The sequence below is a fragment of the Rhinolophus sinicus genome, chromosome 13 (assembly GCF_057876585.1).
Source record: "Rhinolophus sinicus isolate RSI-liver-muscle chromosome 13, RSI-T2T, whole genome shotgun sequence".
Taxonomy (NCBI): Eukaryota; Metazoa; Chordata; class Mammalia; order Chiroptera; family Rhinolophidae; genus Rhinolophus; species Rhinolophus sinicus.
Genome location: NC_142513.1, coordinates 15,452,619 through 15,479,025, shown reverse-complemented (window position 1 = coordinate 15,479,025; position 26,407 = coordinate 15,452,619). Strand labels below are relative to the sequence as shown.

Genomic DNA, 26,407 nt, shown 5'->3' with positions numbered 1-26,407 from the left:
CCCACCCATGTGCCTGCCCTTTTCATTTGTTCACTGTCATTGAGCAAGCACTGGAAGGGCTGTGCCTGGCCTGGCGGGGTGAGGCATGTATACACATGTAGTGCCTCTCGCTGTCAAGGGCGTGACGACTGCAGGAGGTGCTTCCCCGCTGGGTTGTTGGTAGAATTGGAGTCCAGGAGGTAGATTGTCCCGGCTCAGGAGCAGGATGAAATGGGGAACAGGGAGTACTGCCTGTTCTTGCCATTGATCCAGCTTAGTTTGTGTGGAGCAGAGGAGATGGGAGGACGGAAGCTGGGGGACTAAGCCCCATCATAAAGGGCTTGGAAGGCCAGAAAAGGCACATGTCTCCTTAGTGAGCAACCTAGGGTGGGATCTGAACAATGTTCTATAAAGATTCGGAAGACTCCGGAAGGATGGCTGACTGGGGGGCAGGGCAGCCGGCAGGAGAGTCGGGGCTTTCAGCTGGACAGCCAGACCCAAGTGCAGTGAAGCAGGCCCAGTAGGACCAGTAATATGTGGTGGGGGAGCTGGAGTTGGGGCCAGAAGCCATGCTGCTGCTCAAGGCAGGATGGATGGGACACAGCTGCGGCCAGAAGGACAGGAAGGGAACCTGGGGTTTTGGGCCCCTTTGGACATTCCAGCCAGTCTGGTGTGCAGTTTGGGCTGGGAGGGCCCCTGGGGTGGAGGCTGCCCAGGCAGCAACCTGGCACTGCTCCTGGCTCCAAATCTTCCGGGCTGGTCTGAGATGAGCGCATTTGGAAAGAGGCTCTCGAGCTAAGGGAGTGCTCAGATAGAGTTGTCTCTGTGGCTAAGCCAGGCTTCTTCCGTTTCACTTTTCCCTAACTCTCTCTTTATCCTGCCTGGAAAGTCTGCCTTCTGTCCAGAGTCCCAGCCAGCACCAGGGGAGAGAGTGAGTGGCCCTGTGGCTGGGGCAGCCCTCTCCGGGCCTGGTTCAGAACTGTGTGCCTGAGTAGACTTCCCACCATGCTGCTGCAGGGCCCGGGCTGGGCTCTTTGGCTGTTAGGACTCGTGGTCTTACCAACACCCTTATGACGCTGCTGTTGCTTACTTGTGTTCACAGACGGAGTGGGGTCAGTGTGGTTGTCACTCTGCTGAGGTCACATAGCAGTGACCTGAGCTGGGGTTCTACTCCAGGCATGCTCGCCCCAGAACCCGGGCATGGTTTTTCTACCACCCCGCCTTCTGGAGAAATTCAATCAAGCCCTTTGCTCTACAGATGGTAGAACCGAGACCGAGGAGTCAGATGAGTGACTTTGCATCATCTCTGGAGTTAGCGGGCGAGGCAGGTGTCTGCCACTCAGCCCTAAGTGCTCCCCACGCTGTGTGTACTCTGTGAGGGCAGGGGCGTGTGCAGGCCTTTGGCAGCCAGGACGGGAAACATCCCAGGGACAGCCGCTGCCTCGCTGCCTCGGGGGGCTAGGCCTCTTGCTGAGACTTGCTTGCGGATGACTTCAGGGAGGGGGTCATTTCCGGGGTGCACCAGTCCTCAGGGCCTCATCCCTGTTTCCTCCCAGGGATCCTGAGACTCAGCCATTTGGGCCTGCCCCCCCCAACCCTCCTTCAGGACCGAATGATTTGGTTTGTGTATTTTGTGTCAGGAAATTTTCCTTCCAGAACAGCCTGGGGTCCCCATTTCTCTTTCTAGAAAGAGTGCAGCTTTTTTTCAAGTCAAAGTGACCTGCCTGTGTCGTCAGCGACGGGAGGTACACTGGTCAGAGCTCGCTGCTTCCCCAGACCTCTCAGCTTTTAGCAGAGGTCTATGCTTAGGGCAGCCCGGCTCTTTTTGGTCACCCAGTGGGACTGTGAGTGGTCTTTGCTCTGCCCCTTGAGAGGGGTCTCTCTTTGCGGTCCCTCCCTAAGGGAGAGTGTGGGAATGAGTGAGGAAACCAGGCTGCCCTCGCTTCGGTGCTGAGTCTCGGGTACCCCAGCCTGACCTTGGCCACTTCTCTACCTTCCTAGTTGACATTCGTGAAATCAAAGAGATCCGCCCAGGGAAAACCTCACGGGACTTTGATCGCTACCAAGAGGACCCTGCTTTCCGACCGGACCAGTCACACTGCTTTGTCATCCTGTATGGAATGGAATTCCGTCTGAAGACCCTGAGTCTGCAAGGTGAGGGTCAAGGGACAGGAGGCAGGGGAGTGAAGGGGCGTGTCCCCCGGGTCTCCAACTCAGCGGGAGGTGTGTGCCCTCTGCTCAGCCGTTCATCCCTCACTCATAGCTACATCTGAGGATGAAGTGAACATGTGGATAAAGGGCTTGACGTGGCTGATGGAGGATACACTGCAGGCGGCCACCCCCTTGCAGATCGAAAGGTAAGAACCACCTCTGACCCTGTGGGTAGGATTGGGGGTATTGAGGTCTAGGGAGCAGGGGCAGGGCAGCAAGCTTCTGTGTGCCCAGACACTGCATGCTGACCACCTCCGCAGGCCGGGCCCTGGCTGGAGAAGTCGCCCTCACTGTAGGCTTCTGTCCCCACAGGTGGCTGCGGAAGCAGTTCTACTCTGTGGATCGGAATCGCGAGGACCGGTAGGTGCTGAGCAGGGTGAGCTGGGGCGTCCACGGCAGTAGCCACGCCTCCGAGGGAGGACCCGGGGCCCTGCTTGAAGGGGGCTAGAGGAGGGCACGTGGCTCTGGCACAGTAGCTTCCCGCAGAAAGCCCTGTGGCCACAGTGCAAGCTGGCGTGAGAGGCTGTGTGCCCTGCCACCGTAGGGAGAGGCAGGAAGCACAGAACTGGCTGTGTGTCCTAGAAAGAGGGTCAGGGTGCCTTTTAGTGCATGTGGCGGGGGTACCTTGAAGCTCCTGGATTTGAAGACATGGAGTAACAACCAGGGGCCAAGGAGAGACGGGGGACAGACCGGTCCTGGGAAGGACCTTGGGCTGTGCTGTGAAAGAGACAGACGGCCTGCCAGAGAGGTGTGACATGACCTGACTGCAGTGACGCGGATTGCTGGCGCCAGGAGACAATGGGGCGGAGCAGAGCCAGGGAGCCCAGTTAAGAAGTAACTTCAGCATTCCAGTGGGAGCTGAGAGGGTTTGGGTCAGCGTGGGGGCAGTAGGAAGCGTTGGACTTCGGCTGTACTGTGTTTCAAAGATGGAGCCCAGTAGCATTTCTTAACAGATTGATTTTGGGGTGTGAGTGAAAGAGAGGAGGCAAGGATGACAGCTTTTTGGCTTGAGCATCTGGAAGGTGGAGCTGCTGATGACTGGAGCAGTACATTTCGGGGAACTTAGGAGTCCACTTGGAGCGCGTTAAGTTTTATGATGCCCTTAGAGGTCCAGGTGGAGGCGTACATTGAGTAGGCGGGTGGGTAGATGTAGTTCAGGGCAGAAGGGCAGGTGGAGATGCTACCTGGGGAGCATTTAGATGATACGAAAGGCCATGAGGCTGGGGGTGGGTGCAGCAAGAAAAGGGAAGGGGGCTGCAGGTTGACTGCAGGCTACTTGGATGCTGGGTACTGCCTGCCAGGCTGCTGGGCAGGAGACGGGGGCTCCCACCCTCCCTTCCCTGGCACCACCTTCCAGAAGAGAAAGCCTTTCCCCCCATTTTTTCCATCCTGTTGCTTGGCCCAGCAGGACCCCACATCCTGGGCAGGGCACCTCTGGGGGGCAGGGGACACAGGAGTCCTTGTCAGACTCCCAGAAAGTGCCCCGTCTCCAGCAGTGGTATTTGGCTGAGAGTGGCGTCCCCCTCCCCCCCCAATGCCCGTGCTGAGGCCTGAACTCCCAGCGTCCCAGGGGCCGTGGGTACCGTCTCTGCAGAGCTGCCCCTTGCAGAGAGCTTGTGAGTGAGCCGTGCAGGAGCAGCAGATGGGCCGGTTGCCACCGCGGAGAGCTGGGGGGCTGGGGCTGTGGGCTTGAGCATTGCTGGTGGGGGCGCCTGAGATGGGCTCCCCTCCCGCACGTCCGACCTCATTTATTAAGCCTTCCTTGCCACAACCATGGGCTTTTCTTTGCTCAGATGAGGAAACTGAGGCCCAGAGAAAGGAAGGGGCTTCTCAGGCAGCCTTGCCCTCGGGTCCCGGAGTAGTCTTGTTTACCTGTCCAGCCCCAGGTGGTGGGCTTAGCTTGTGGGTCAGAGGTCATGAGAAGTGGTGCGAGGCTACTGGCGTGTCCCTGTTTCCCCAGTATATCAGCCAAGGACCTGAAGAACATGCTGTCCCAGGTCAACTACCGGGTCCCCAACATGCGTTTCCTCCGAGAGCGGCTAACGGTAAGGGCCTCTTGGGCTGTCCGCGGGGGGCGCCGGCGAGGCCAGGAGCCCCTGGCCAGTGGGCCTGACCAGGGTCCTGCCATGAACCTTGCAGGACCTGGAGCAGCGCAGCAGCGACATCACGTATGGGCAGTTTGCTCAGCTGTACCGCAGCCTCATGTACAGCGCCCAGAAGACGGTGCATGAGCCACCTGTCCTCCCACGGCCCTAGCCCCTGCTCTCCCGCCCCAGCCCTGCTTGTCTCAGCCCTGCTGCCCTGCTTGGGGGCTTTGGGGTGCTCTTTCTCCAGCTCTTCTGCTCTTGAGGCCTACCCCATCTGTTGCCCCAGCCTTTCTTCCTGAGAGCCCCTTTCCCATGTGGCCTCCCAGGGGCTCTCGCTCTGACCAGGTTCTGTCTCCTGCAGATGGATCTCCCCTTCTTGGAAGCCAGTGCCCTGAGGTTTGGTTTGAAGTGGGAAGGTGGGGTTCCCCGCTGGGTGATTCCCTATGCAGTGGGAGGAGGGGCGCCATGCTGGACCGTTCTGGGCAGCTGTGCTGGCCAGAAGCTGGGCTCTGCCTCCTAAGGGGCCCCTCATTGTCTGTGGGCCATGCTAGCCAGCTGGCCGCCAGGCACTTCCCTTGTCTTCTGCAGGGCGGGGGAGCGCCCAGAGCTCTGCCGAGTGTCTCTGCCTGTGTTTCAGCAATTCCTCCTCGAGTACCAAGGGGTATGGCTTAGCTGGGACTGCGCCAGGGTGCCCGACTGAGGGGGGCTGGGCTCATCCCTGACTGGGGCTCACACATGCCCCCACTCTGCCCACCCCCATCAGGAGCTGTGGGCTGTCGACCAGCTCCAGGTGCAGGAATTCATGCTCAGCTTCCTCCGAGACCCCTTGCGAGAAATCGAGGAGCCATACTTCTTCCTGGATGAGGTGAGCCCTACCTCTCACCCCTTGTCAGAGAGAATGGGTGGGCTGACCAGAACCCCATCTGCTTTCCAGGAGCCAGATTTGCCTTAAGGGTGCCACCTTGTTCCCCCTGCCACACACACACACACACACACTGTTTACCTTGCCCATCCTGGTTAAGACTGAGCACCGTACTCTCTCTGCTTCCCACCATCCCCACGCTGGTTGGCTAGGGCAGGGGCTCAGTTTCTCTTTCCTTCCACATCTGTTCCTGGACAGTTTGTCACCTTCCTGTTCTCCAAAGAGAACAGTGTGTGGAACTCGCAGCTGGATGCAGTGTGCCCGGACACCATGAACAACCCGCTCTCCCACTACTGGATCTCCTCCTCGCACAATACGTGAGCTGCTCCCTTGGCCCCACCTGACCCATCCGTGGGAGGGAGGGGCTGGCTGACCACCCTGCCTTCCTTCCCCATCCAGGTACCTGACCGGGGACCAGTTCTCCAGCGAGTCCTCCCTGGAAGCCTATGCTCGCTGCCTGCGCATGGGTTGTCGCTGCATTGAGTGTGCGTTGGGGCCGGGGCTGGGGGAGGGACGGTGGGAGGCCTGCCTGCTTGACTGTGCGTGTGCTCCCCAGTGGACTGCTGGGACGGCCCAGACGGGATGCCCGTCATCTACCATGGACACACCCTTACTACCAAGATCAAGTTCTCCGATGTGCTGCACACCATCAAGGAGCACGCCTTTGTGGCCTCAGAGTGAGTGGGGCTGGGGGCCCAGGGTCAGCGTGGCTCCCCTGGACAGAAGGCAGAGGGTCCCCTCAGCTGCCCTTTCCCCATGCTGCTTGTTTCATCTTCGTCCTTCCTTTCCTCTCCTACTGCTTGCTTGAGCCATTGCTTCCCAAGTTACTCTCTTTCCTGCATCCTTGGCCCACCCTCTTCATGGGTCCTTCTCTTTACCTTGTAGAATATAGTCAAGATGTTCCCATCCTTAAAAAAATTACTTCCTTAACCCTCCCTGACATCTCTAGGTCCTGCCAACCCCTTTTCCTTCACAGCCCAGAGAATTGTCTGTCCTGTGTCCCTTTTCTACAACTCCTTTCACCTTAACCTGTGCTCACTAGTCTCTGCCACCTCACTGAAGGGCTCATCAGGGCCCCTCCAGTAGCTGAATCTAGAGGCTGCTTCTCCTTGCTCCTGACCTCTCTGGTGTGGGACGTCTCTCCTGAACGCCGGGGCAGCCTCCCTGATGGGTCCAACTCCGGGTCTCCCATCTGCAGCAGTCCCACTCCTTTGTCTCTGCTGCACCCACAGCTGCCCCTTCCGGTGGCCAGGGCCCACCCCCTCTCTGGGATAGCTTCCCCGTGGCCAGGATCCCCAGGCCCTGGGCTCCTGATACCTCCCTCTGAGGGGCTGTTTGGACTGGGCCTTGACTCCGCAGAGCCATAGGGTCTGTGCTACCACACTGGTCCCCCCCTGCAGGTACCCGGTCATCCTGTCCATCGAGGACCACTGCAGTATTGCCCAGCAGAGGAACATGGCCCAGTACTTCAAGAAGGTGCTGGGAGACACACTCCTCACCAAGCCCGTGGACATCGCTGCCGACGGGCTCCCGTCCCCCAACCAGCTCAAGAGGAAGATCCTTATCAAGGTGGGCAGTGAGCTGGGCCCCCACTTCCCGGCGCCTGTCCCTGGCCATTGCTCCGGCTGTCGTCTAGCTGGGGCTCTGGGACTGCGGATGGCACTGCCATGTCTGGCCTTCCCCCCACAGCACAAGAAGCTGGCTGAGGGCAGTGCCTACGAGGAGGTGCCGACGTCCGTGATGTACTCCGAGAACGACATCAGCAACTCCATCAAGAACGGCATCCTCTACCTGGAGGACCCCGTGAACCATGTGCGGGCCGGGCCGGGTGGGGCCAGACAGGGGACAGCGTCGTGCGAGGGCTCTGTGACCACCCCGCTTCGGTCTCTTCCAGGAGTGGTATCCCCACTACTTTGTTCTGACCAGCAGCAAGATCTACTACTCCGAGGAGACCAGCAGCGACCAGGGCAACGAGGATGAGGAAGAGCCCAAAGAGGTGAGGGGCCACCGGCCCAGGGCCGGGAGCTGGGCTGGGCTCAGTCACTGAGTGTCCTTGCTGTCATCCTCCCCCTCGCAGGCCAGTGGCAGCACAGAGCTGCACTCCAATGAGAAGTGGTTCCACGGGAAGCTCGGAGCAGGACGGGACGGGCGGCACATTGCCGAACGCCTGCTCACCGAGTACTGCATCGAGACAGGGGCCCCCGACGGCTCCTTCCTGGTGCGCGAGAGCGAGACCTTCGTGGGCGACTACACCCTCTCTTTCTGGTAAGCCGCTCCCAGCGCTTGTGCACATGTGGACAGCACCGCCCAGAGGGAGCTATGCTCGTTTGTCTTCTGTCCTAGGCTTTCAGGTGAAACGTTCTTTTATGATGTGTACGCTTACGCACATGCTCACACACAGTTTTTCAGTCAGCATGGCAGCTGCTGCAGGGCTGCCCTGTACCTGAGCGCCTCAGGAGGTCCGCCTCCCTCTTTGAGACTTGGTGCGTGGTGTTCAGGACTCAGGCCTGCTTCTCACTGCCTCCCCATCTTCCCTCAGGCGGAACGGGAAAGTCCAGCACTGCCGGATCCACTCGCGGCAAGATGCTGGGACCCCCAAGTTCTTCTTGACAGACAACCTCGTCTTTGACTCACTCTATGACCTCATCACGCACTACCAGCAGGTGCCCCTGCGCTGCAACGAATTTGAGATGCGCCTCTCTGAGCCTGTCCCGCAGACCAATGCCCACGAGAGCAAAGAGTGAGGGCGGGGCCGGGCCGGGCTGGGCCGGGGCTGGGGCCGGGGACAGGACCTGGGAGGTGACGGCGGGGACCTGACTCCACTGCTCCTCAGGTGGTACCACGCAAGCCTGACCAGAGCCCAGGCCGAGCACATGCTGATGCGCGTTCCCCGGGATGGGGCCTTCCTGGTGCGGAAACGGAACGAGCCCAACTCCTACGCCATCTCCTTCCGGTGAGGGGTGTGGCCCTGGGGTGCCAGTGGGGCGCTGGGCCGCACCTGGGCTGGGCCGCCCTGACCCTGTGTGACTGCTCTCTTCGTCAAGGGCTGAGGGCAAGATCAAGCACTGTCGCGTCCAGCAGGAGGGCCAGACAGTGATGCTGGGCAACTCGGAGTTTGACAGCCTGGTGGACCTCATCAGCTACTACGAGAAGCATCCCCTGTACCGCAAGATGAAGCTGCGCTACCCCATCAACGAGGAGGCGCTGGAGAAGATCGGCACAGCTGTGAGGCCTGGCGCTGGGGAGGGGCAGGGACAGGGACAGCGGCGTGACTCTCCACACACTCCTGGGCCGGCCGCTGGGCAGGCATGGGATAATCCAGATGTGTGGGACAGAGAGGACTGGCTGTTGTCGGAGCGCCTGGGGGGGCCGCTTAGCCCAGCTGGGAACTGGTGTGGGTAACAGAAAGGTGTCCTCGAGGGAGTGACATCTGGGTGTGTCTATAAGGATAGGCGTGAGTTGGCAGGTGAAGAGGTGGAGACAGACATTCAAGCAGAGAGGTCCCGGGGACCTGTGAGCCAAGGTAGGGTGAGGTGATCCTGGAGCCCACACAGAGAGGCTCACCCCGCGGACATGGACAGGACTGTCCCTGGGGCAGGAGAGGCTGCAGAAGGGGTATAGCGGGCAGAGCCACAGGGGTGACACTAGTGAAAAGGAGACAGGACTGGTGGCGCAGTGGTGATGAGAGCTCTGGACCCGGGTCATGGCCCCAGACAGAAGGAAGGGGTCTAGGACGGGACAGCCACTGAGACTCTTGTCATCAGTGGACATGGGTGGCCAGGGAGGACTGCCATCTGCTGGGCCCTGGGGCTGGGGTGTGACGGGCTCAGCAGTGCACGAGTGAGCCACTGAACGTGAGCACTGAGGAGGGGTTTCTGCGGGGACCGTGCTGCCGAGATCCCAGGGCCAGTGTGGGCCTTCAGGAGCTGGGAGGTTGCGGAATCATGGGGTGGGTGGGCCTCAAGGCCAAGAACGGGGAGAGAGGAAGGGGTGAGGCCAGTTCCCTGTAGCCATCCCCCCTGAGGTAGGGGGACAGCGGTGGACCGGGTGCCAGTGCTGGGCGTGAGCTTGGCGGCCAGCTGCACTGGGGAAAGAGGACATGGTGGAAGCCAGCACTGCTTTCACCTCTGGATATTGACACATCGTATTCTGTCGCATTTCCAGGAGCCTGACTACGGCGCCCTGTATGAGGGACGCAACCCCGGCTTCTATGTGGAGGCAAACCCTATGCCGACTTTTAAGGTACAGCCTCGGGCCTCGGCACAGGAAGCTGGGGAGGGTCTGCAGCTGCTCAGGGCTTGCATTTCCCTGCTCAGGCCCATCTGTGGTCTTTGTGGAGAAGTGGTGTTTGTGGTTTTCCGAGACCCGAGAGGTTGTGAGAGGTGTGTGGTTGGTTTACGACCGCAGCGGTCTCAGAGCCGACCCCTGGCCCAGCCCCTGTCCCTGGGGGTCAGCATTGACCCTTCAGACTACTCCCCAGAGTAACCCCGTTTCCTCCTTGGGCAGCAGCAGGGTGGGGGCGGGGCTCACCTGCCAGAAAACTGTCTTTGCCACTCAGTCTCTCACCTTGTGGAGATCCGTCAGACAGGATCTTCCTCTTTTTGCCTTTTTCTCTAAGGGGTAAGGAGCTGCGCTCTGTTCCTCACCCCCTTTCCTCAGCAGCCAGGGAGTCTGGGAGAAGTTTCCTTCTCCTCTTTCCAGAGGGATGATGGGGTCCCAGCGATGCCCACAGGCTGCCAGGTCCCGAGGCAGGCACTCGGGCCCCGCAGACACTCCCTTCCCAGCTTCAAGGTTCCGCCCAGACCCTGAGGCGCTTCCCGGCAGAGGCTTGGCTCTGTCCCCGGTCACATCTGTCCTGGCGCCTCCTGCAGGGCAGTGGTGCGGGTGAGGGCTGTGCTTAGCACGGGCTGCCGGCTGTGGCCCCTGGAACCCCTGCGGGAAACCCTAGCACATGTGTGTGCACACGTGAGGCCCCGTCAGCAGTGGCAGGAGGAACTGCTCTCACTAGTGCCTCTCTGCTCTGCAGTGTGCAGTCAAAGCCCTCTTTGACTACAAGGCCCAGAGAGACGACGAGCTGACTTTCACCAAAAGCGCCATCATCCAGAATGTGGAGAAGCAGGACGGAGGCTGGTAAGCCGGGTGCCCGGGCCAGAGAGCTGTGGTGGGTGGGCCAGGCGTCTGGGGCTCCAGCAGGGGCTTGACACTGAGGGTTCCGTGAGACACCGGGCGCTGTGTGTGCCCCCAGTGATAGACGTGTGAGCAGCGTCTGTCCCACGTGTGTCCCAGCAGTACCAGCTTCGGCTGGCTTGGGTTGGGGGCCCCTGACAAAGGACCCTCCTTGTGGGAGTTTGGAGTGCTTGCTGAGGTCAGCAGCCCATGACTTCCACAGGTGGCGGGGAGACTATGGTGGGAAGAAGCAGCTGTGGTTCCCGTCAAACTACGTGGAAGAGCTGGTCAGCCCTGCGGCCCTGGAGCCTGAGAGAGAGGTGAGACCAGACCCACGTCGGCGCGTCCAGGGTCCCATCCCCAGACTCTTGTGTGCACATACCCGTCACCTAGTGTCAGGCATGCCTGTGCGTGCACAGCCGCACAGCACGTGACTGTCACACCCCGGGTGTCCATGGTCTCCACCATACACGTGCCATGTGTGTGTAGTTGTGTGCACACTCCTGCACAGACAGCCCCTCCCATGCGTGTGTATGGAGACACACTGACAAGTCCGTGGGCTTTGCTTCCCACAGCACTTGGACGAGAACAGCCCCCTAGGGGACCTGCTGCGGGGAGTCTTGGATGTGCCAGCTTGTCAGATTGGTGAGCCCGCATCCCTTTCTCTTGCCCACGGTTCCTTAGGGTTGGGCTCTCCTTGGTGGCTCTCTCTGTGCTCCGAGGGGGAGGCCACTGGCTGGACCCCAGAGGCTGCCTTCAGTCGAGCTCTCCCCATACTCGGACACGCCCTTGACACCGCCAGCTCTGACCCTGTATGCTCACCTGGGCCAGGCACCGTGGGTGATGCTGCCAGCCACAGTCTTGGGTTGGGGCACAGGGTGTGACGGGGCTTGCATGCAGGTGGGCTCCAGGGCCCAGGGTCGAGCCCTGGCCTGTGCCTCCTGGCAGTGACTTGTTGCCGAGCGGCAGCGTCCTCGGCTGTCATACGAGCCTGGCAAAGCAGCCGCCTCCCTCCAGGGTGTGGGGAAGAGTCGGGACAAGAACTCAGTGCAGCTGGTGCCAGGGACGAGACATGTGTGTTCCAGCTCTTGCCCGCTCTCGCCCCCCAGCCATCCGTCCCGAGGGCAAGAACAACCGGCTCTTCGTCTTCTCCATCAGCATGGCGTCGGTGGCACAGTGGTCCCTGGATGTCGCTGCCGACTCACAGGACGATCTGCAGGACTGGGTGAAGAAGATCCGCGAAGTGGCCCAGACCGCGGACGCCAGGGTGAGCACCTCCTGGAGCCCTCGGGGTGCCGGGGGGCAGCGTGGGAGCCTGTCGGGAGGCCCCGGCCCAGCCCCCCACCTCCAGGCAGGCACCCAGAGGAAACAGACATGTAGGCGGCAACGTGCCACAGTTAGGATGCGTTGAGATACGCGTGGGTCTGCTCAGTGCGCAGCGAGGTACGTAAAAGGGCGGAGGTCAGAGGAGAAGTCAGCATGCGGGCAGGAGCAGGTGCCCAGAGACTCGGGAGGGGTGCCGAGGAGAGAGCAGGAAGAGGCGCTTGGGTGCAGCGGGGGGGTCTGGCGTGTGCAGGGCTAGGGAGGGAACACAGGCCCAGTGAGTACGACAGTGAAAGTCCCCCTAGGGGTGGCAGTAGCACATGGCCCTGGTGATAGTACCAAGAGCCGTGTCAGTGTCACGGCTGGGGTTGGATGGCAGTGGGCATCAGGCAGTGGCATGGCCAAGCTCTGTAGGGCCTGGCTATGGGGAAGAGCGGTGGGTACGCAGGGTCGGGATTCAAGGAGGTGTTAGTGCCAGCAGCTGAAGGAGCCAGTGGCACGTGGGCGATGGAGCCCAGGCCTGCAAGGCCCCTTCCACTGAGCCTGCGCAACCAAGAGGGGGAAGCAGTCACCAGGCTCAGGTGGCCATTTCCTCCAGTCATTGTGCGTGGGTTGGACGGACTACAGAACAGACCCATAGTTGCTTTGGAGAGGGCACCTATGAGTCAAGCAGAGAAGGGATGGGTGCTGAGGGCTTGCCAGAGTTGTGGCCGGGAAGGATGGACAAGGTACTGGCAGGCCAGGTGATTGAAGGGGTGGATGCCGGGGTTTAGGCTGAAAAGGGAAGATAGCCTGTGAGTGTAGGAGCTCTTGATGGAAGGAAGTGGACCTCCAGGCCTAAGACGACAGGATGGGGTACTTGTGAGTGGGCTTCTGTTGCTGAGACGTGGCGTGGCAAGTAGATGGCTGCATTGGACTCGGGGGAGCTGAGATGGTGAGGCTTTTAGGCCAGGGTGGCAGAAGGATGGTCTTTAGGGTACAGAAGACTGAGCCAGAGGCCCCAGTGAAGTCACAGGGAAACCAGGAGGGGGCCTTTTTGCCTGAGGGAGGCTGGGTACCGAGCGGTCACAAAGCATCACTGGGTAGTGCAGCCAACCCCAGGGCCTGAGCTATCGCTGGGCATGGGTGGTGGCGAAGATCCCACCCTCTGAGTCCTGGAGGGCAAGTGTGTCCTCAGGGGCAGAGAAGGGGATGATTCTGGGGTGAGGCTGAGCATAGAGGGCTCCCATTTCCTATCCCGTGGGGTCTTGAAGGTTCAAGGGCGGGGAAGGACCCAGAGCACCTACAGTGTGGACTGCCCAAGGCTGGAGGAGCGTCTTTGTCCTGGGGGGGGCTCCAACCTGGAGCTATGGGGCCTTTGTGTGTGTCACCAGCTCACAGAGGGGAAGATGATGGAACGGAGGAAGAAGATTGCCCTGGAGCTCTCTGAGCTTGTCGTCTACTGCCGGCCTGTTCCCTTCGATGAAGAGAGTAAGGACCAAGGCCCAGAGGGGTGTACGTGTGTTTGGGTGCCCTCCATGGGAGTGCAAGGGAAGTGTCAGGTCCCTGAATGTGGGGGTTGGGGAGCTGGCCCCCAGCACTGCCTGGGTAAGAGGGCTCTGTAAGTGTTTTCTCTGTTTGGTCCAGAGATTGGTACAGAGCGGGCCTGCTACCGGGACATGTCGTCCTTCCCGGAGACCAAGGCTGAGAAATACGTGAACAAGGCCAAAGGCAAGAAGTTCCTCCAGTACAATCGGCTGCAGTTGTCGCGCATCTACCCCAAGGGCCAGCGGCTGGACTCCTCCAACTACGACCCCTTGCCCATGTGGATCTGTGGCAGTCAGCTGGTGGCCCTCAACTTCCAGACCCCAGGTGAGGGGGTGCCCTGTGGGGCTGGGCGGGGTGGGCTAGTGGGGCAGCCCTGGGCCTGGGGCTGGAGGCCTGTACCCTGGCTCTTGCAGACAAGCCTATGCAGATGAACCAGGCCCTGTTCATGACCGGTGGGCACTGCGGCTACGTGCTGCAGCCCAGCACCATGCGGGACGAGGCCTTCGACCCCTTTGACAAGAGCAGCCTCCGTGGGCTGGAGCCATGTGCCATCTGCATCGAGGTGGGCTGCAGGGTTTGTTTCGGGAGTCGAGGAGGGGGTGCCGGTTAATAAGACTGGAAGGGGAAGGGGCACTGGACGGTCCTGGAGCTGGAGGACGCAGAGCTGTCCGCTGAGGTGGAAAGGCAGCTAGGAGCCTCCACTGTGGGGCTGGGCTCCGCGTGGCACAGGCAGTTGGGCTAACCGTGGCTGGTTCTCGGCACTGAGGAGTCAGGCTGTCCAGTGAGGCCAAGCTGCTGGTGGCCACCGCGTGGAAGGAGTACGCAGAAGATGGACAGGAAGCTGGAGCCAGTGGTGGGCCAGGGGCCCAGCCCTCAGGGCAAGCTAGACAGCACTTAGGAGAACGGACTGTTTCCTAGGCTCAAGTCATTTAAAAGACTTCCATGTTAATACAGACATAGACTTAACGTGAAGTGGATTACAAAATCTCAAATGAAAGTTTTGCCTAAAGCTAAGATGTCTTCAAAAGAATTTTTGCTGGTAGCAGCTGCTCCTAGGGACGTAAGCAGTGTCCTTGGGGCCCAGCAGAGGGCGCACTGCCTCCACTGCGTAGTGGGGCCTGGGAGGGAGCAGGAAGGACAGTCCCGCGCCCATCCATGTCTGCCTGCCCTACAGGTGCTGGGAGCCCGGCATCTGCCGAAGAATGGCCGAGGCATTGTGTGTCCCTTTGTGGAGATTGAGGTGGCTGGAGCCGAGTACGACAGCACCAAGCAGAAGACAGAGTTTGTGGGTGAGTCTGCCTTCCCCACTCACTGTACCAGTGCCCCCCGCCTTCTCCCGCGGTGGCCTGAAGCCTTTTGCCCTTGCTTTTGTAGTGGACAATGGCCTGAACCCCGTGTGGCCGGCCAAGCCCTTCCACTTCCAGATCAGTAACCCCGAATTCGCCTTCCTGCGCTTTGTGGTGTATGAAGAGGACATGTTTAGTGACCAGAACTTCCTGGCTCAGGCTACCTTCCCGGTGAAAGGCCTAAAGACAGGTGAGGACCCTTCCTGCTGACAGTGCCACATGACGGGGGGCCCTCGCTCGGCTCCCCCCCGGGCTGAGGGCCAAGCTGTCCTCCTCTAGGGTACAGAGCAGTGCCTTTGAAGAACAACTACAGTGAGGACCTGGAGTTGGCCTCCCTGCTGGTCAAGATAGACATTTTCCCCGCCAAGGTAAGGGCCGCGGGTGGGATGGGAACTACTGCAGCCTTACGAGGGGTGGGGACACTCTGACCTCGTGCACTTGCCCTTGTTGAAGCAGGAGAACGGCGACCTCAGCCCCTTCAGCGGGGTGTCCCTGCGGGAGCGGGGCTCCGAGGCTTCGGGCCAGCTGTTTCACGGCCGGGCCCGGGAAGGCTCCTTTGAAGCCCGCTACCAGCAGCCATTTGAGGATTTTCGCATCTCCCAGGAGCATCTCGCAGACCATTTTGAAAGTCGGGAGCGAAGGTGAGGGGATGGGGAGCTCGGAGGGGTGCTGGGCAGACGGGGCGGAGGGGCCCGGCCGCCCTCTGGTACCTCCTAAATCCGGGAGTTAGAATTGTCTGGCTTTGGGCTGTCCCACTGGGCTGCAAGGCCCCCTGCTGGGAAGAACACATGTCCCTTCTGTCCAGGGCCCCACGAAGGACTCGGGTCAACGGAGACAACCGCCTCTAGTTGTGCCCCAGCCTCGGTGGGAGCAGCAGCTGCTGCGCGCCTCTTGGAACGCCGTGAACTGGGTTCTCGGGAAGCGGCAGCCTTCCTGGTCTCGCAGCCTGGACCTGGATTCCAGTGGTAACTGCTAGACAAAACCAAGCCATTAATGAGTATTACTGTTGGGGCCTCCATGCCCCAGCCTGGGTGAAGGCCAAACTGTACTGTCTCGCATTAAGCACACACATCTGACCTGACTCCTAGAGGTGGATCCTTCCATCTGGTGGGGCCAGGACCACGGCTGCAGCCCCTTGGAGAGGCTGCCTCAGCCGGCAGCACAGGAGGCACTGAGGAGCCGCTGACACTCCTGAGCATGGAGCAGCAGCCTTGCTGGGCCAGGGGAACCAAGTTTACACTGTTCTGCAGCTTTAAAACCATAGCCGGGCAAGGTGGGAGGGTAGATGCCCCGCAGTTTGGCCCTGGAGCCAGGGCCTGCCCGAGGAGGACACAGCACAAGGGCACACTGCCCACGGCTGGGAACACTGCCCAGCCTGAAAGATACAGGGGATCAGGTTTAAAATAGTAGCATTGGGCATCGGAAGCCATGGAGGGTCGCCCTGCGAGGGGCCAGTGGAGGAGATTGAGCCCCAGGGCACCACCTGGAGCAGGAATGGTGGCAACAAGTCCCAGAGCCACAGCAGTGCCTCTGCGATGGAGGACCGGGACCCTGAGCTGGGCGCGCCACACCCTGGGCTACACCTGCCACTGCCCATGGCTGGGGCCTTGGACATGAGCCATGGGGACCTGCTCGCCAGGGTGGATGTGCTGCGTCATCAGCAAGGCTGTGCCACCGAGACGTGGCAGCTTGGCAGCAACAGCCCCCAGGCCTTCGTCGGGGCCAGTGGGGCCAGAAGGGAGGACCAAGTCGCCGAGACCGAGCTGGGGACTTTGCCCAGTACATTCAGGAAACTGCTGCACACAGATCACATGCCCCCCAGCAAGGCGCCTCCAGAGGCCCTGGCAGACCAGCTACGACCCCCATCCTGTTTCAGACCGAAGACCACTTTGCCTGTTGCAGTGGAAGGCCTGGCATGAGTCTGCAGACAACACTGCGAGAGGACACCGTCTGAGATGATCTCAAGTATTAAATCAACTGAAAATCCTATACTAGACACACATGACGTTGGAGGGTGGAATTTTAAAGTTTATTTTTTGCACACTCTATTTCTCACTATCTTCATTATTTCATGTAGGATGTATGATTTTCTATGTCTTCCATTTCTAACCTGAAAGCTGCTTGGTGAGGGGGTTGGGGGGAAGCAAAATGAAAGAACTCATCTGTGCACTGTGGCAGAACTGTTATTTTTATGGATTTTTCAGCTCAGCTAACAGTGTTACCTTTTCAAGATTTATATATACTCTTAAGAAAAACCACTGAGCCGTTAAAAGCCTTGTTATTATTCGGTCCTAATAGTGATTCAGTTTTCTATAGCTTACTTTTAGGGTAGATGGTAAATTATTTAACATTATATTAAACTTTCCATATCATGAATTGTAAACCGAAGGAAATCATACAATTTCTGAGGAAGTGTATTGATTTATTTAAACTAATTCTGAAATTGTATTTGAAAGTATGACCTCACAATCTTAATTTGTCCATAGCAAACATGTCTATATATGGTTGCCAGCGTTTGGTTTATAATTTAAATATTAAAAATTTTAAATTTTATCAGAAAAGCTTTCCTTCTAAAAAGGACTTCTAGAAAGCAGCGGTATTTTTTTCTTCTCAATAGTATTATAACTAACTTCCTCTTGCTCCTGCCCCTTGGGGGGACCTTGGAGCAGATCCTTGGAGAGGAGGGCAGCAGTGTGTAGCCTGCCCTGCTGGGTGTCAAAGCACCGTCAGGAACAGGGTGGAAGAGAAGAAATAGCAAAGCCTATTCTGGTGAGGTGGGTTGTTTTTAAAGCAAAGAAAACTCGATATGCTTTCCCTTAGGAATGGAACAGGGATTAAGGAGTTGCCTGCTTTGTGGGGAGGTGGGGGGATGGGGCACCCGGTGCTGAATGAAGCTGCTGTGCCTATGACGGTTTCCGTCTAGCGGGTAAAAGATCCAGGAAAGAGACGGGAAGGCAGCCCCACCTCTAAGGACAGGCCCGTGGGCACACGGCGTAGCCAGCATTAGGGCTCGCCCAGCCACTTGCTAGTTCTGCTGCCAAATAAATCATCCCTGTGTCCCTCTTCCTTTAACTTGTATGTTCTTTTGTGGGCTCAGGAAAGCCTGTTGTCTAGAGCCTCGTTAACTAGGGACAGTTGCCTGGTGCTGCTTCTGCAATAGAAGCAGGTGGGAAGTTTTTGGTAACTTCCCAGGTCAAGCAGATCTTCCCTCCTCTGGGCTACGAGGCGGTGTGAGGCCACACTGTCCTCCAGCCTGTCCTCCGAGGGTGTGGCTGGATAGTGTGGCCTGTCTGGGAGCAAGCCCAGGCCAGGCTTCCATGGCCAGCCAGCTATGGCGGTGAGCAGAAGCAAGCAGAGTCCCTTCCTAGTTCCATAGAAACCACCTTTCAAAAAAACTGTAGGGTGCTGGGTGCCACTCTGGTTGCCTCTAGCTTGCAACCTAAACCTCTGCCCAGAACATGGCTGACAAGGCCCTTCCCTTCCTGTCCTGTGGCTGTTTTCATAATGGTCTGTGCGGTGTGGATCAAAAGTGATGCCATCCAGACAAGAGTGGCTGCCTGATGGATGGGGGGGTAGGTGGTGGGGACAGGCATAAAAAGCCATCCCAGGGAGCTGAGATCAGATGTCATTGAAGAGACGCCGGTCAGTGTAATTGGTTGGATCCTAAGATGGTAATTAGAACACCCCTGGTGCGATAATGCACATACCAAAGCACGGTCATTGGCTTCAGACCCAGGTTGTTTTAAGAGAAGTCCAAGGAAGACTTAGAGTTGTAGGTGCAGAGCGTCCTTTCATGAGAAATCAGACCAAAGTTCACATTTCCCAAGTTCACAGGTTTGGGGCCAGTTCTGGTTCAGTGTGGGCCCCTCTGAGTACCATGCATTTGGCGGACCGGGGGCATCATTTAAAATATGTCCTGTCATCCACTGAACTAGGTACGACAGCCAGGATCAAACAGCCACTGCTCAGGTGCTTGCTGTCCTTGGCTTCCAGGGCTCCACGGCCTTACTCAGAGAGGAGGGTGGGAATTAACCTGGGCGCTCCTGATCCATGTTTTCCCACTCCAGATTCTTGTGGCCAGGAGACATGGTGACCTCCTTGCTAATGCGACTAATTTCTGGCATGACATACCTCCACTTCCTGAACAAGTCTTTCTGGAGCATGACCTGGGGTCCCCGGGGCGCTGCCACAACTCTGCCTTTGACTGCAAAGGTCTTGATCCTTCTTCCTAGTAGGAAACATGACAGCTCTCAGTCAAGTACACACACTTCACGTTTCACCAGACGGGACGCTCTTGATTGACCCAGGAGATCCTCGCTTAGGATGGCAGGTCGTGTCTTAACCCACAGTGCACCACATGCTCGGTGTGACGTGGGCTGAGTGCCCTCCACCCACTGGGTCATGCAGTACCCGGGAAGCTTCGGAAAAACTGGTGCTTGGGGGCAGTTGGGGCAGAGGAAACCAAAAGCAGAGCTAGGACAGGAAGTCACTGGTACCAGGGGCAAACAAGGGGAAGTGGCCTGGCTCCCTCGCAGGGTCCTCTGCACCTGGCTGCCGGCAGGTACACCAGGGACGAGGAGAGCGGGTTCCAAGCGGCAGGCCTGGACGTTCACCCATGAACGTCTGCACACGCACAGCGCGCCTCCCGCCATGGTCAGGGACTGCAGCCTGAGCGGAGGACTCCGGTCGGAGCCCGTCACTGTCAGGCTGCCTGTCAAGAGAAGGCGGGAGCAGTTGCCGACCTCAGCCGAGCTCACTGCCAGGACTGAGGACCTGCAGCCACCAGCGGAGAGGGCAGTTCTCCCCGCGGGACCAGGCACAGCCTGCACATCACCCAAAGGCTGGGCCTGGGGCTAGAAACTTGGCTTTCAACTTGAGGCATCATCTCACCATTTCAGTTCTGTTGAGGTAGAAACAACCGTTAAGTCGTAACAGGTTATCCCACCAAAGTAGCTCCTGGAACAAAATAAAATTATGCTCCTCCCACATTTCAGTTCCACCCTCCACACTGGGTCATCCTCTGATAGTCCCTGTGGCACCCAGGCTGTTCCCTGCTCGGAAGCCCACAGTGACCCCTTGCGGGCCACTACTGCCAACCTTGGCCACACCCCGGTGTCTTAAGGGAGCCACTGCCCAAATCTGCACCCACCCTGGGGGCAGCTGATTGGCTTCAGGCTCCACACCAGTGAGGTCTAGCTCCCAAGGGCTTGCTTTTTAGACTCAGCACTAAGCTGCTTCCTATCCTGGGTCCTTATGCATATCCCCCCCCCCCCCCCCCCCCGCCAGCAAATGACAAGTGCTGCTTATCAATATCTTTCTCACAGGAAAAGTCTGGCCAGTGTCCTCTCACCAGATACCTGATGTCTCCTGGTTTGACTCTGTTTGCATTTAGCGTAATTTCTAAAAACATCGCAGTTCTGTCACGTAGAAGCCATTCCAGTGGATCAAGCAGTACAGGAGACGGGCAAGTTGGAACTTTTCTGAAGTGGGCTGAGGAAAATGGACCTCATCCATCCAAGTTTAAGGTCGGTCTTGCCCACAGAATAAATCTAAAGTGTTTTTAGCTTTTTATGTTTTTGACTCCCCCACAAAATAAAGTCAGGAAATGTGAAATGTATTTACGTTTTTATTTAGGAACAATCAAAAAGATCTGAAGTACCATTTCGGCCCATTTCAAATTGTACAAGCAGTTTGTCCCTGTTCCCCTCCCTTATCCAAATCCACAGATACAAAATCTAGGAAATGTGCAATTTGCATCTTAGAAATAGCAGCATCCCCACAGGGGACCTTGTGATGCTTGGAGACAGCCGAGGGCCGTCCCCTCCTCCTACCTCGGCACAGCCACTGTCCAGAGGCAAGTTCCATTTCTGTTAGAAACATTTACCCAGGTAAAGAATCCCTTCCACCCAGGCCTACGTGACAGTCCAAGCATGCCTGTGTGTGGTATCTCTCACTTGGCCACCGCGGGAGGTGGGCCCCTCTTACACAGTTTGGTAAAGTTCTGATTTGCCTCCGGACAAAAACAGGGCAGTCGCCTCTTAGCACCAAGACAATCATTTCTTCAGCCATCTCTGGAAGACAGGAAGCGCACCCAAAGCAAACTGCTCAGCAGTCATTCCCGTGTCACTTCGCAGCAGTGTGGCCCTCGAGAACAAAGGTTTGCATGGAGACCAGAACAGACACGGTGGGTCGGGTGGTAGAAAACCAGGAATCAGGACCGGCAGGAAGGAATCTGCAGCTTCTGGCAACTCCCACAAAGACTGCTCAGTAAACTGTCAATGAACAATGGCCGGCAGGGCAGAGGGGAGGTTGGCATGTTTTCCCTTTTGATAACAATTATGGCACAGTCTGGCCCTCCTGACACAGCTGAACAAAGCGGCTCTACAGAAGCCTGGTGGGAACTCCTCTGCACAGGAGTGCCCACTTCTCCCTCCCCTGGCACTGGCCCAGTTTCACTGAGGCCCATTACCATGCTGGATCCCTGCTGGGCCGCGGGGGCGGTGCTGGCTGTCCCCTCTCCCGTGGCTCAACCTGGGGCCCCGCCCACATTTCCAGCAAACTGCACGAATAAGACAGCTGCATGGGGAGGAGCCAGGCATGAGTGACAACCTCTTAAACACAAATTACAGGACTAACAGGCACCACATGGGTAGACTCGGCCCCTAATAGTGTGTCTACGCTGGGGTTTGACTCGGGGAAAGACCAAGCACTTGTAGCTTTTTATATTCAGTGACTCTGAACAGCCTTTCTCATCCTAGACATTTCACCTTCAGCTCCAGTCACACCATGTACTTTTAAACGCTCCATTTATCATGGAAGGGAACAGAAGTTATAAAGCATTAGCCAAGAAGAGCTATTCATTAACACACTCCAGTGCCCTGTGTGCACACATGCTCACCACAGAGCCCTTCTCCGGAAGGAAGAGGCACTAACGGCAAGTTTCAGGTAAACACTCGGACTCTTCTCAGGAACCCTGGCTTGCCACCTGCCCCGAGGGGCCAGCAGGACACTACACAGCCAGAAGAGAAGACACCCCCCCTCACCCCGACAGCCCTGCTCACTGCTCGCCCCTCGCTCCGCTGGGCGACGACAGCTCAGGCCTGAGCAACAGCAAGGACCAGGTCCTGTGGCCTGCGAAAGCCTGGGGGCTGGTGACAATGCCTGAGTGCTGGTGACAGCAAAGCAGAAACTATATGTTCTTCATGAATCCTTGCAGTCCTGCAAACTAAACGATCTGAATTTTTCAAAATCAAGGCAGCCCGTCCTTGTCTGTATGGTAACCAGGGCCTGCCTAGTCCATCCCAGACTTGGGGTCTCCACCCCTGGTCCAGGTTTTGGAGCAAGTAGAATGCCTGGTTCCTGTTGGGTCCAGGCTGTCATGTCCCCAGTCTGGTGAAGGACTAGCCCCATTCAAAGGAGAGGCCAGCTTTGCAGGCAGGTCACAGAACGGCCAGTCTTGACAATGAGCTCGGAACTGAAGAACCAACAAGCAGACCCTCTGTGGTCCTCACAGCTACTTACGGACACCGGGTCACCTACAGGAAAACGGGGCTCGTCCCCCTACCTTCTTCCCACTGCGACCCGACCCTGGGAGCACAGTCAGATTCCAGCAGAAATGAATTCGAGCTGAGGCCTGTCAGTTCCATTGGGCTTAGCATTGGGCTGGGCAGGGAGTCACGCAGCGCCCGTGACAGCCGCTTCCATCTCCTGAGCCCAAATCAAACCCAACCATTTCATGGCCTCCTCAGCTATAAACGGGCCATAACATAAACAGCATGGTGGGTACCCAGATGGAAGCCTCGCTCGGGGAGGGGATTATGCAGGAGAGGCTTGGGCTCCATACCCTCCTTTCTCAGGTCCTGGAGCTTTTCTGAGGGCAGGTGCTCCCCGAGCTACATGGAGACGCTGCCCAGTTCTGGGCAGGAAGGTTGGGAGGGCCTGTGCTCCTAGGGAAAGGCGGCGAAGGAAGCTGATTCAGGAGACTCTGCAGAGGGAGGGGCTCCCGTCTGGAGGGAGGAGAACTGAGCCCCATTACTGTCCTGACCCAGGCAGGCCGCTTGGCTGTGGCCTGGAAGAGCTGGCTGTGTGGACCTTTACATGTCTCGAGGCTTTTTCTTCTCCAGCATACAACAGAGCCTTGCAAATCAATGGGATTCGTGAAAATTTAAACTTCATAGAAAAGGTGAATCAAACAGATAACCTGCCTCAGGTAAACTCTGAGCAAGGACAAAGGGGAGGAAAAACATAAGGAAAAGCCCAAACTACAGGATTGGTTTTAAGATTTTCTTCTTGGCTGGTTCTCTTCTGCAAAGTCCTTTATCCACTTGGGCTGTGATGTCTGAACTGACAAAGCTGCTCTAATCCCAACATTTTGGTCCGAGAAGAGAACAGGGAGGTAAGAGGCAACAGGGTCCCAGACAGGGCAGCACAAGCAGGATGCCATGGGAGAGTGTGTGCATAGAAACGCGAGCCCCCTGCATGGCAAGCAGCCTGCCAGGTGTCCCCAAGTCAGAGGCCAGAAGGAGGTGACACAGGATCTGTCACTGGACCACTGACTGAGTGGGATAAAACCCACAAGAGCCACATCTCAGCCTGGAGAACACACTGAAACTTCCTGGAGGGACAGCCCCCACGGCCAGCTGGGACGAGGCCATCCCTACAGGTGGGAGCCTACAAGGTACCACCCGACACTGCCCAGCTCCCACCTTTTGCTTCTGGAGAGCGGGGTGTGGGGTCCTCGAGTCGAGGCGCTTTGGTCCACCTGAACAGCTGCCAGTCACTCGGCCAAGCCAGGAGCCCTGACCCCCGGGACCTGCCGAAGCCCAAAGCGCGGGCAGTCATACCACTCGGCATTCTATTTCGGGAACTCCCGGACATCAGGACCTCCTCCCAAATCAAAAAGCTCCTCATGAATCAAGAAATAAAACAATCAAAATATGCAAAGTATATGTATCATAAATCCAGAATTCCTGTATTAGAATGGTGATCTGGTTTCACCTACTAAAACTGGATCTACAATCCCATGTAAAAAAACAATAAACCAAACATGGATAAGCCCTAGGCAACGAGAAACACCGAAATATGGTACTGTCTCTGATGAGTCCAGGAGCACGCAGGGAGCGGGGAAAGATTAGTCACCTTACAAAATAGGCTTTTTCTTCAGGACAGACTAGCCCCACCCCACCCCTCTAATCTGCAGCCCACACTGCTTTCCACCATAGGCGACATCACAGACATCACAGAATCCACCCTGTCAGGGAGCCGCCTTGTGACAGGGCCACAGGGCTGGCGGCTGCTGTCCCACAGGCCCATGGCACGGTTGGTGCAGCCCTGATTTCCGGGCCTGTGTGGGTTTTCCCTCTGTGCCCGGTTAGCTGTGTTCATGGTTTCGCACCCACATCAAAGCCCTGGGTACCTGCTGCAGTGCCCCGTTAGGCACCTGCTCGATGACCCAACCGTCTCTCCCACTGTCGCCTTTGATCATCTTATTCTTTCCAAGCATGAGGCCCATACCCACTTATTCACTCCTATCCCAGAGCACAGGCAAGGGAAGGGTCTGGCCACTCACTGGCCTCCTTACCTGGGCAATCTCACCATTCGTTTGCATGGCCCTGGCTGGTGGGGAGGACAACACCTGTGAGGAAAACAGGCCAACTTTTCCAGCTTTTAACAACGAGCTGGTGCCGAGGGTGGATCGTTCTCTATGTCCTACATGAACTTGTCCACCATGTGATTTATTTTTTCTGTCTTGCTGTTTGGGTTGTAAATGAAATGTGAATACAAATAACCAAGAAAACCCTCTCTGAAGACACACCCCTTTGGCCAGTGCGTGCAGTGCCCTGGGGTTGATGCCGGGAGGGTGTCTCCCCAATACTTGGAGGAGGCTTCGTGTCAGACCGCCCAGTGCACCCCACATACCAGCATTCCCTCCAACACAGGCTACTTTCCCCAAAGACCACGTGCCAGCCATTAAGGTCCTCAAGGGTACATGTCAGATGTCCATTTCATGAGCAAAGTATCAAATGGATATCTGTACTGTATATGTGTACATATAAATTAATCTGCATGTACATAAACACTACAGGGAAAATTCCAGGTGTCTGTTCTCTGAAGGAAGACAGTAACTTGCCATTCTTGGCGATTCCGCAGAGAGGCCCTTGAGCTTTACACCCAAAATGGAAAGGATACAAAAACAGGCTGCAAAACTTGCCAAGTACTCACAAGTCACCTGTTTGAAACACGTAAGAGGTGGTCCCTATTGAGACAGAGAGAGCAGGAGAGGACACTTCTGAATCACAATGGTTGGAGGGCTTCTAGTTTCCAAGCGAACCCTGTCCTGGAAGCAGAAGGTGCTGCCAGCGTCTTCGTCCTCGCAGGCAGCCCGTGAGGGGCGCCGCCCGGTCCAGTTCCCTGGTGGGGTGGGGACAAGGGCTGCGGCCGAGCCACTGCTCGTTTTCTTGACCAGAGCCCCTGCCCTCCCTCTGGAGTCTCCTCGTGCTGCCCACCCAGCCTGGGCCCAGGAGGGCCGAGTCCCCGAGGCCTTGATGCTTCGGGAAGCAGGTGATTTCCTGGAGCTGAGCAGAGCTGCAGGTGATGCTTCTTTTGCCCACCCTACTCATCCCCCTGCCACTCTCAGAGCAGCCAGTCTTGGGGAAATAGGGATGTACCATTTAGTACAGCTTTGGAAGCAAGTTTCCCAATGTTGCAAAGGCACCTTTTCCTGTGATCTTTCTCAATTGAAAAAAATGGATATGAGGGTTAGGCTAAAGTAGGCAGAGAACTTGTTTCCAAGTTTGTGGATATAAATACTGAACCATCAAAATATAAATCCTCACAAGGACCTGTCCAGTGGTGGCCAGCAGCCCTGAGGCGAGTGCCCAGCATGCCAGCCGGGACCTTGGCGAGGGTGCCAGGAGCCCTGTGGGTGTTCTGCCAGGAACCCCTGCGTGCAGGTCTTTGTGCCGAAGACCACCCAGCTCGGCTCATTCTAAGAAGTCCTGAATCCCATCAGCGCTCAATCGCACTTCCAGGCAAGTGTGGGTCTTCCTTCCTAAAACACAGGCGGCTCTGGAAATAGGGTGAAGGGCTCAGAACACCCCCACTCTGTGCTGTGCATTCTTTCAGCCCCACCTGTTTCTGTTTTCAATTTTCCTCTCGCTCTAAACATGTCTAGGTTTTTAAAAAATGCGGGCACCTAGGTCAGTACATTAGGCTTGACAACAAATGTTTCTTCAGTTGCTCTGATAACTGAAAAGTTATGGTCCATGATTCAAACTTCCGTGAAAAAGCAGAATTCCTGCAACCACTTAAGAGAGCGGTGAGCATCACACGCTAATCACATAACCAGCCCGATTTTTCAACGTGGGTAACAGTGGGCTCTGCACTGGTCGTCCCATCAGGCGAGGCCAGCCCGGCAGGAAACGCTGCTGGTCACCGCTTAGTGAGCACAACGGGAATCTCTTCAAAGGTACAGCCTTCCGTGAGGAACCAAGCGGGCACAGGGGACTCCAGATGGAGTCTGAGTCTGCCCATAACCCCTGCCTGACCCTGGACGGTGAGGGGACATGAGGCCCCAGCGATGTCCAGAGAACAGACACAGGGCATTTTCAGAGATGACGTAAAAGACAATGTACTGCTTTGCTAACCAAAGTTTCTATGTAATAAAAGTGTTTATAATACGATGTTTTATTAAATGTGTATAGGCGGATTTATATGTTTAAACTTTGATTCCGTGTCTATGAATATGAAATCTGAACTACTTTATCCACTGGAAGGCAAAGGAAAGGTCCTACATTGTGGGAGGAAGAACTGATGGGAATTCGCTGTCCCTGCTTGCTCGGTGGTGG

At 57.2% G+C, this 26,407-nt stretch overlaps 2 protein-coding genes across 4 annotated transcripts in view; one reads left to right on the top strand and one right to left on the bottom strand.

Annotated features, from left to right (window-relative positions):
- PLCG1 (phospholipase C gamma 1) overlaps positions 1–17,633 on the top strand; it is a 36,439-nt gene extending 18,806 nt beyond the window's left edge. For 2 of the 3 annotated variants that reach the window (XM_074317279.2, XM_019749049.3), the window contains exons 3-33: positions 1,981–2,133; positions 2,243–2,336; positions 2,503–2,550; positions 4,151–4,235; positions 4,330–4,413; positions 4,639–4,673; positions 4,866–4,938; positions 5,041–5,142; positions 5,398–5,516; positions 5,599–5,684; positions 5,756–5,876; positions 6,600–6,768; positions 6,889–7,011; positions 7,094–7,195; positions 7,277–7,464; positions 7,739–7,939; positions 8,033–8,152; positions 8,244–8,424; positions 9,364–9,441; positions 10,226–10,329; positions 10,589–10,685; positions 10,941–11,010; positions 11,475–11,632; positions 13,062–13,158; positions 13,315–13,539; positions 13,629–13,777; positions 14,390–14,504; positions 14,590–14,751; positions 14,841–14,929; positions 15,015–15,202; positions 15,367–17,633. In XM_074317279.2, the coding sequence (XP_074173380.1) occupies positions 1,981–2,133; positions 2,243–2,336; positions 2,503–2,550; positions 4,151–4,235; positions 4,330–4,413; positions 4,639–4,673; positions 4,866–4,938; positions 5,041–5,142; positions 5,398–5,516; positions 5,599–5,684; positions 5,756–5,876; positions 6,600–6,768; positions 6,889–7,011; positions 7,094–7,195; positions 7,277–7,464; positions 7,739–7,939; positions 8,033–8,152; positions 8,244–8,424; positions 9,364–9,441; positions 10,226–10,329; positions 10,589–10,685; positions 10,941–11,010; positions 11,475–11,632; positions 13,062–13,158; positions 13,315–13,539; positions 13,629–13,777; positions 14,390–14,504; positions 14,590–14,751; positions 14,841–14,929; positions 15,015–15,202; positions 15,367–15,409 (3,659 nt within the window). In that variant the 3' untranslated portion in view covers positions 15,410–17,633. The remainder of the gene's footprint in view (positions 1–1,980; positions 2,134–2,242; positions 2,337–2,502; positions 2,551–4,150; positions 4,236–4,329; positions 4,414–4,638; positions 4,674–4,865; positions 4,939–5,040; positions 5,143–5,397; positions 5,517–5,598; positions 5,685–5,755; positions 5,877–6,599; positions 6,769–6,888; positions 7,012–7,093; positions 7,196–7,276; positions 7,465–7,738; positions 7,940–8,032; positions 8,153–8,243; positions 8,425–9,363; positions 9,442–10,225; positions 10,330–10,588; positions 10,686–10,940; positions 11,011–11,474; positions 11,633–13,061; positions 13,159–13,314; positions 13,540–13,628; positions 13,778–14,389; positions 14,505–14,589; positions 14,752–14,840; positions 14,930–15,014; positions 15,203–15,366) is intronic. The other variant, XM_074317280.2, reaches the window with a different exon arrangement.
- A 2,541-nt stretch (positions 17,634–20,174) lies between these two features.
- ZHX3 (zinc fingers and homeoboxes 3) overlaps positions 20,175–26,407 on the bottom strand; it is a 117,434-nt gene continuing 111,201 nt past the window's right edge. Inside the window, 1 exon segment of the mRNA XM_088789126.1 lies at positions 20,175–26,406. Coding sequence (XP_088645252.1) covers positions 26,322–26,406 — 85 coding nt within the window. The 3' untranslated portion in view covers positions 20,175–26,321.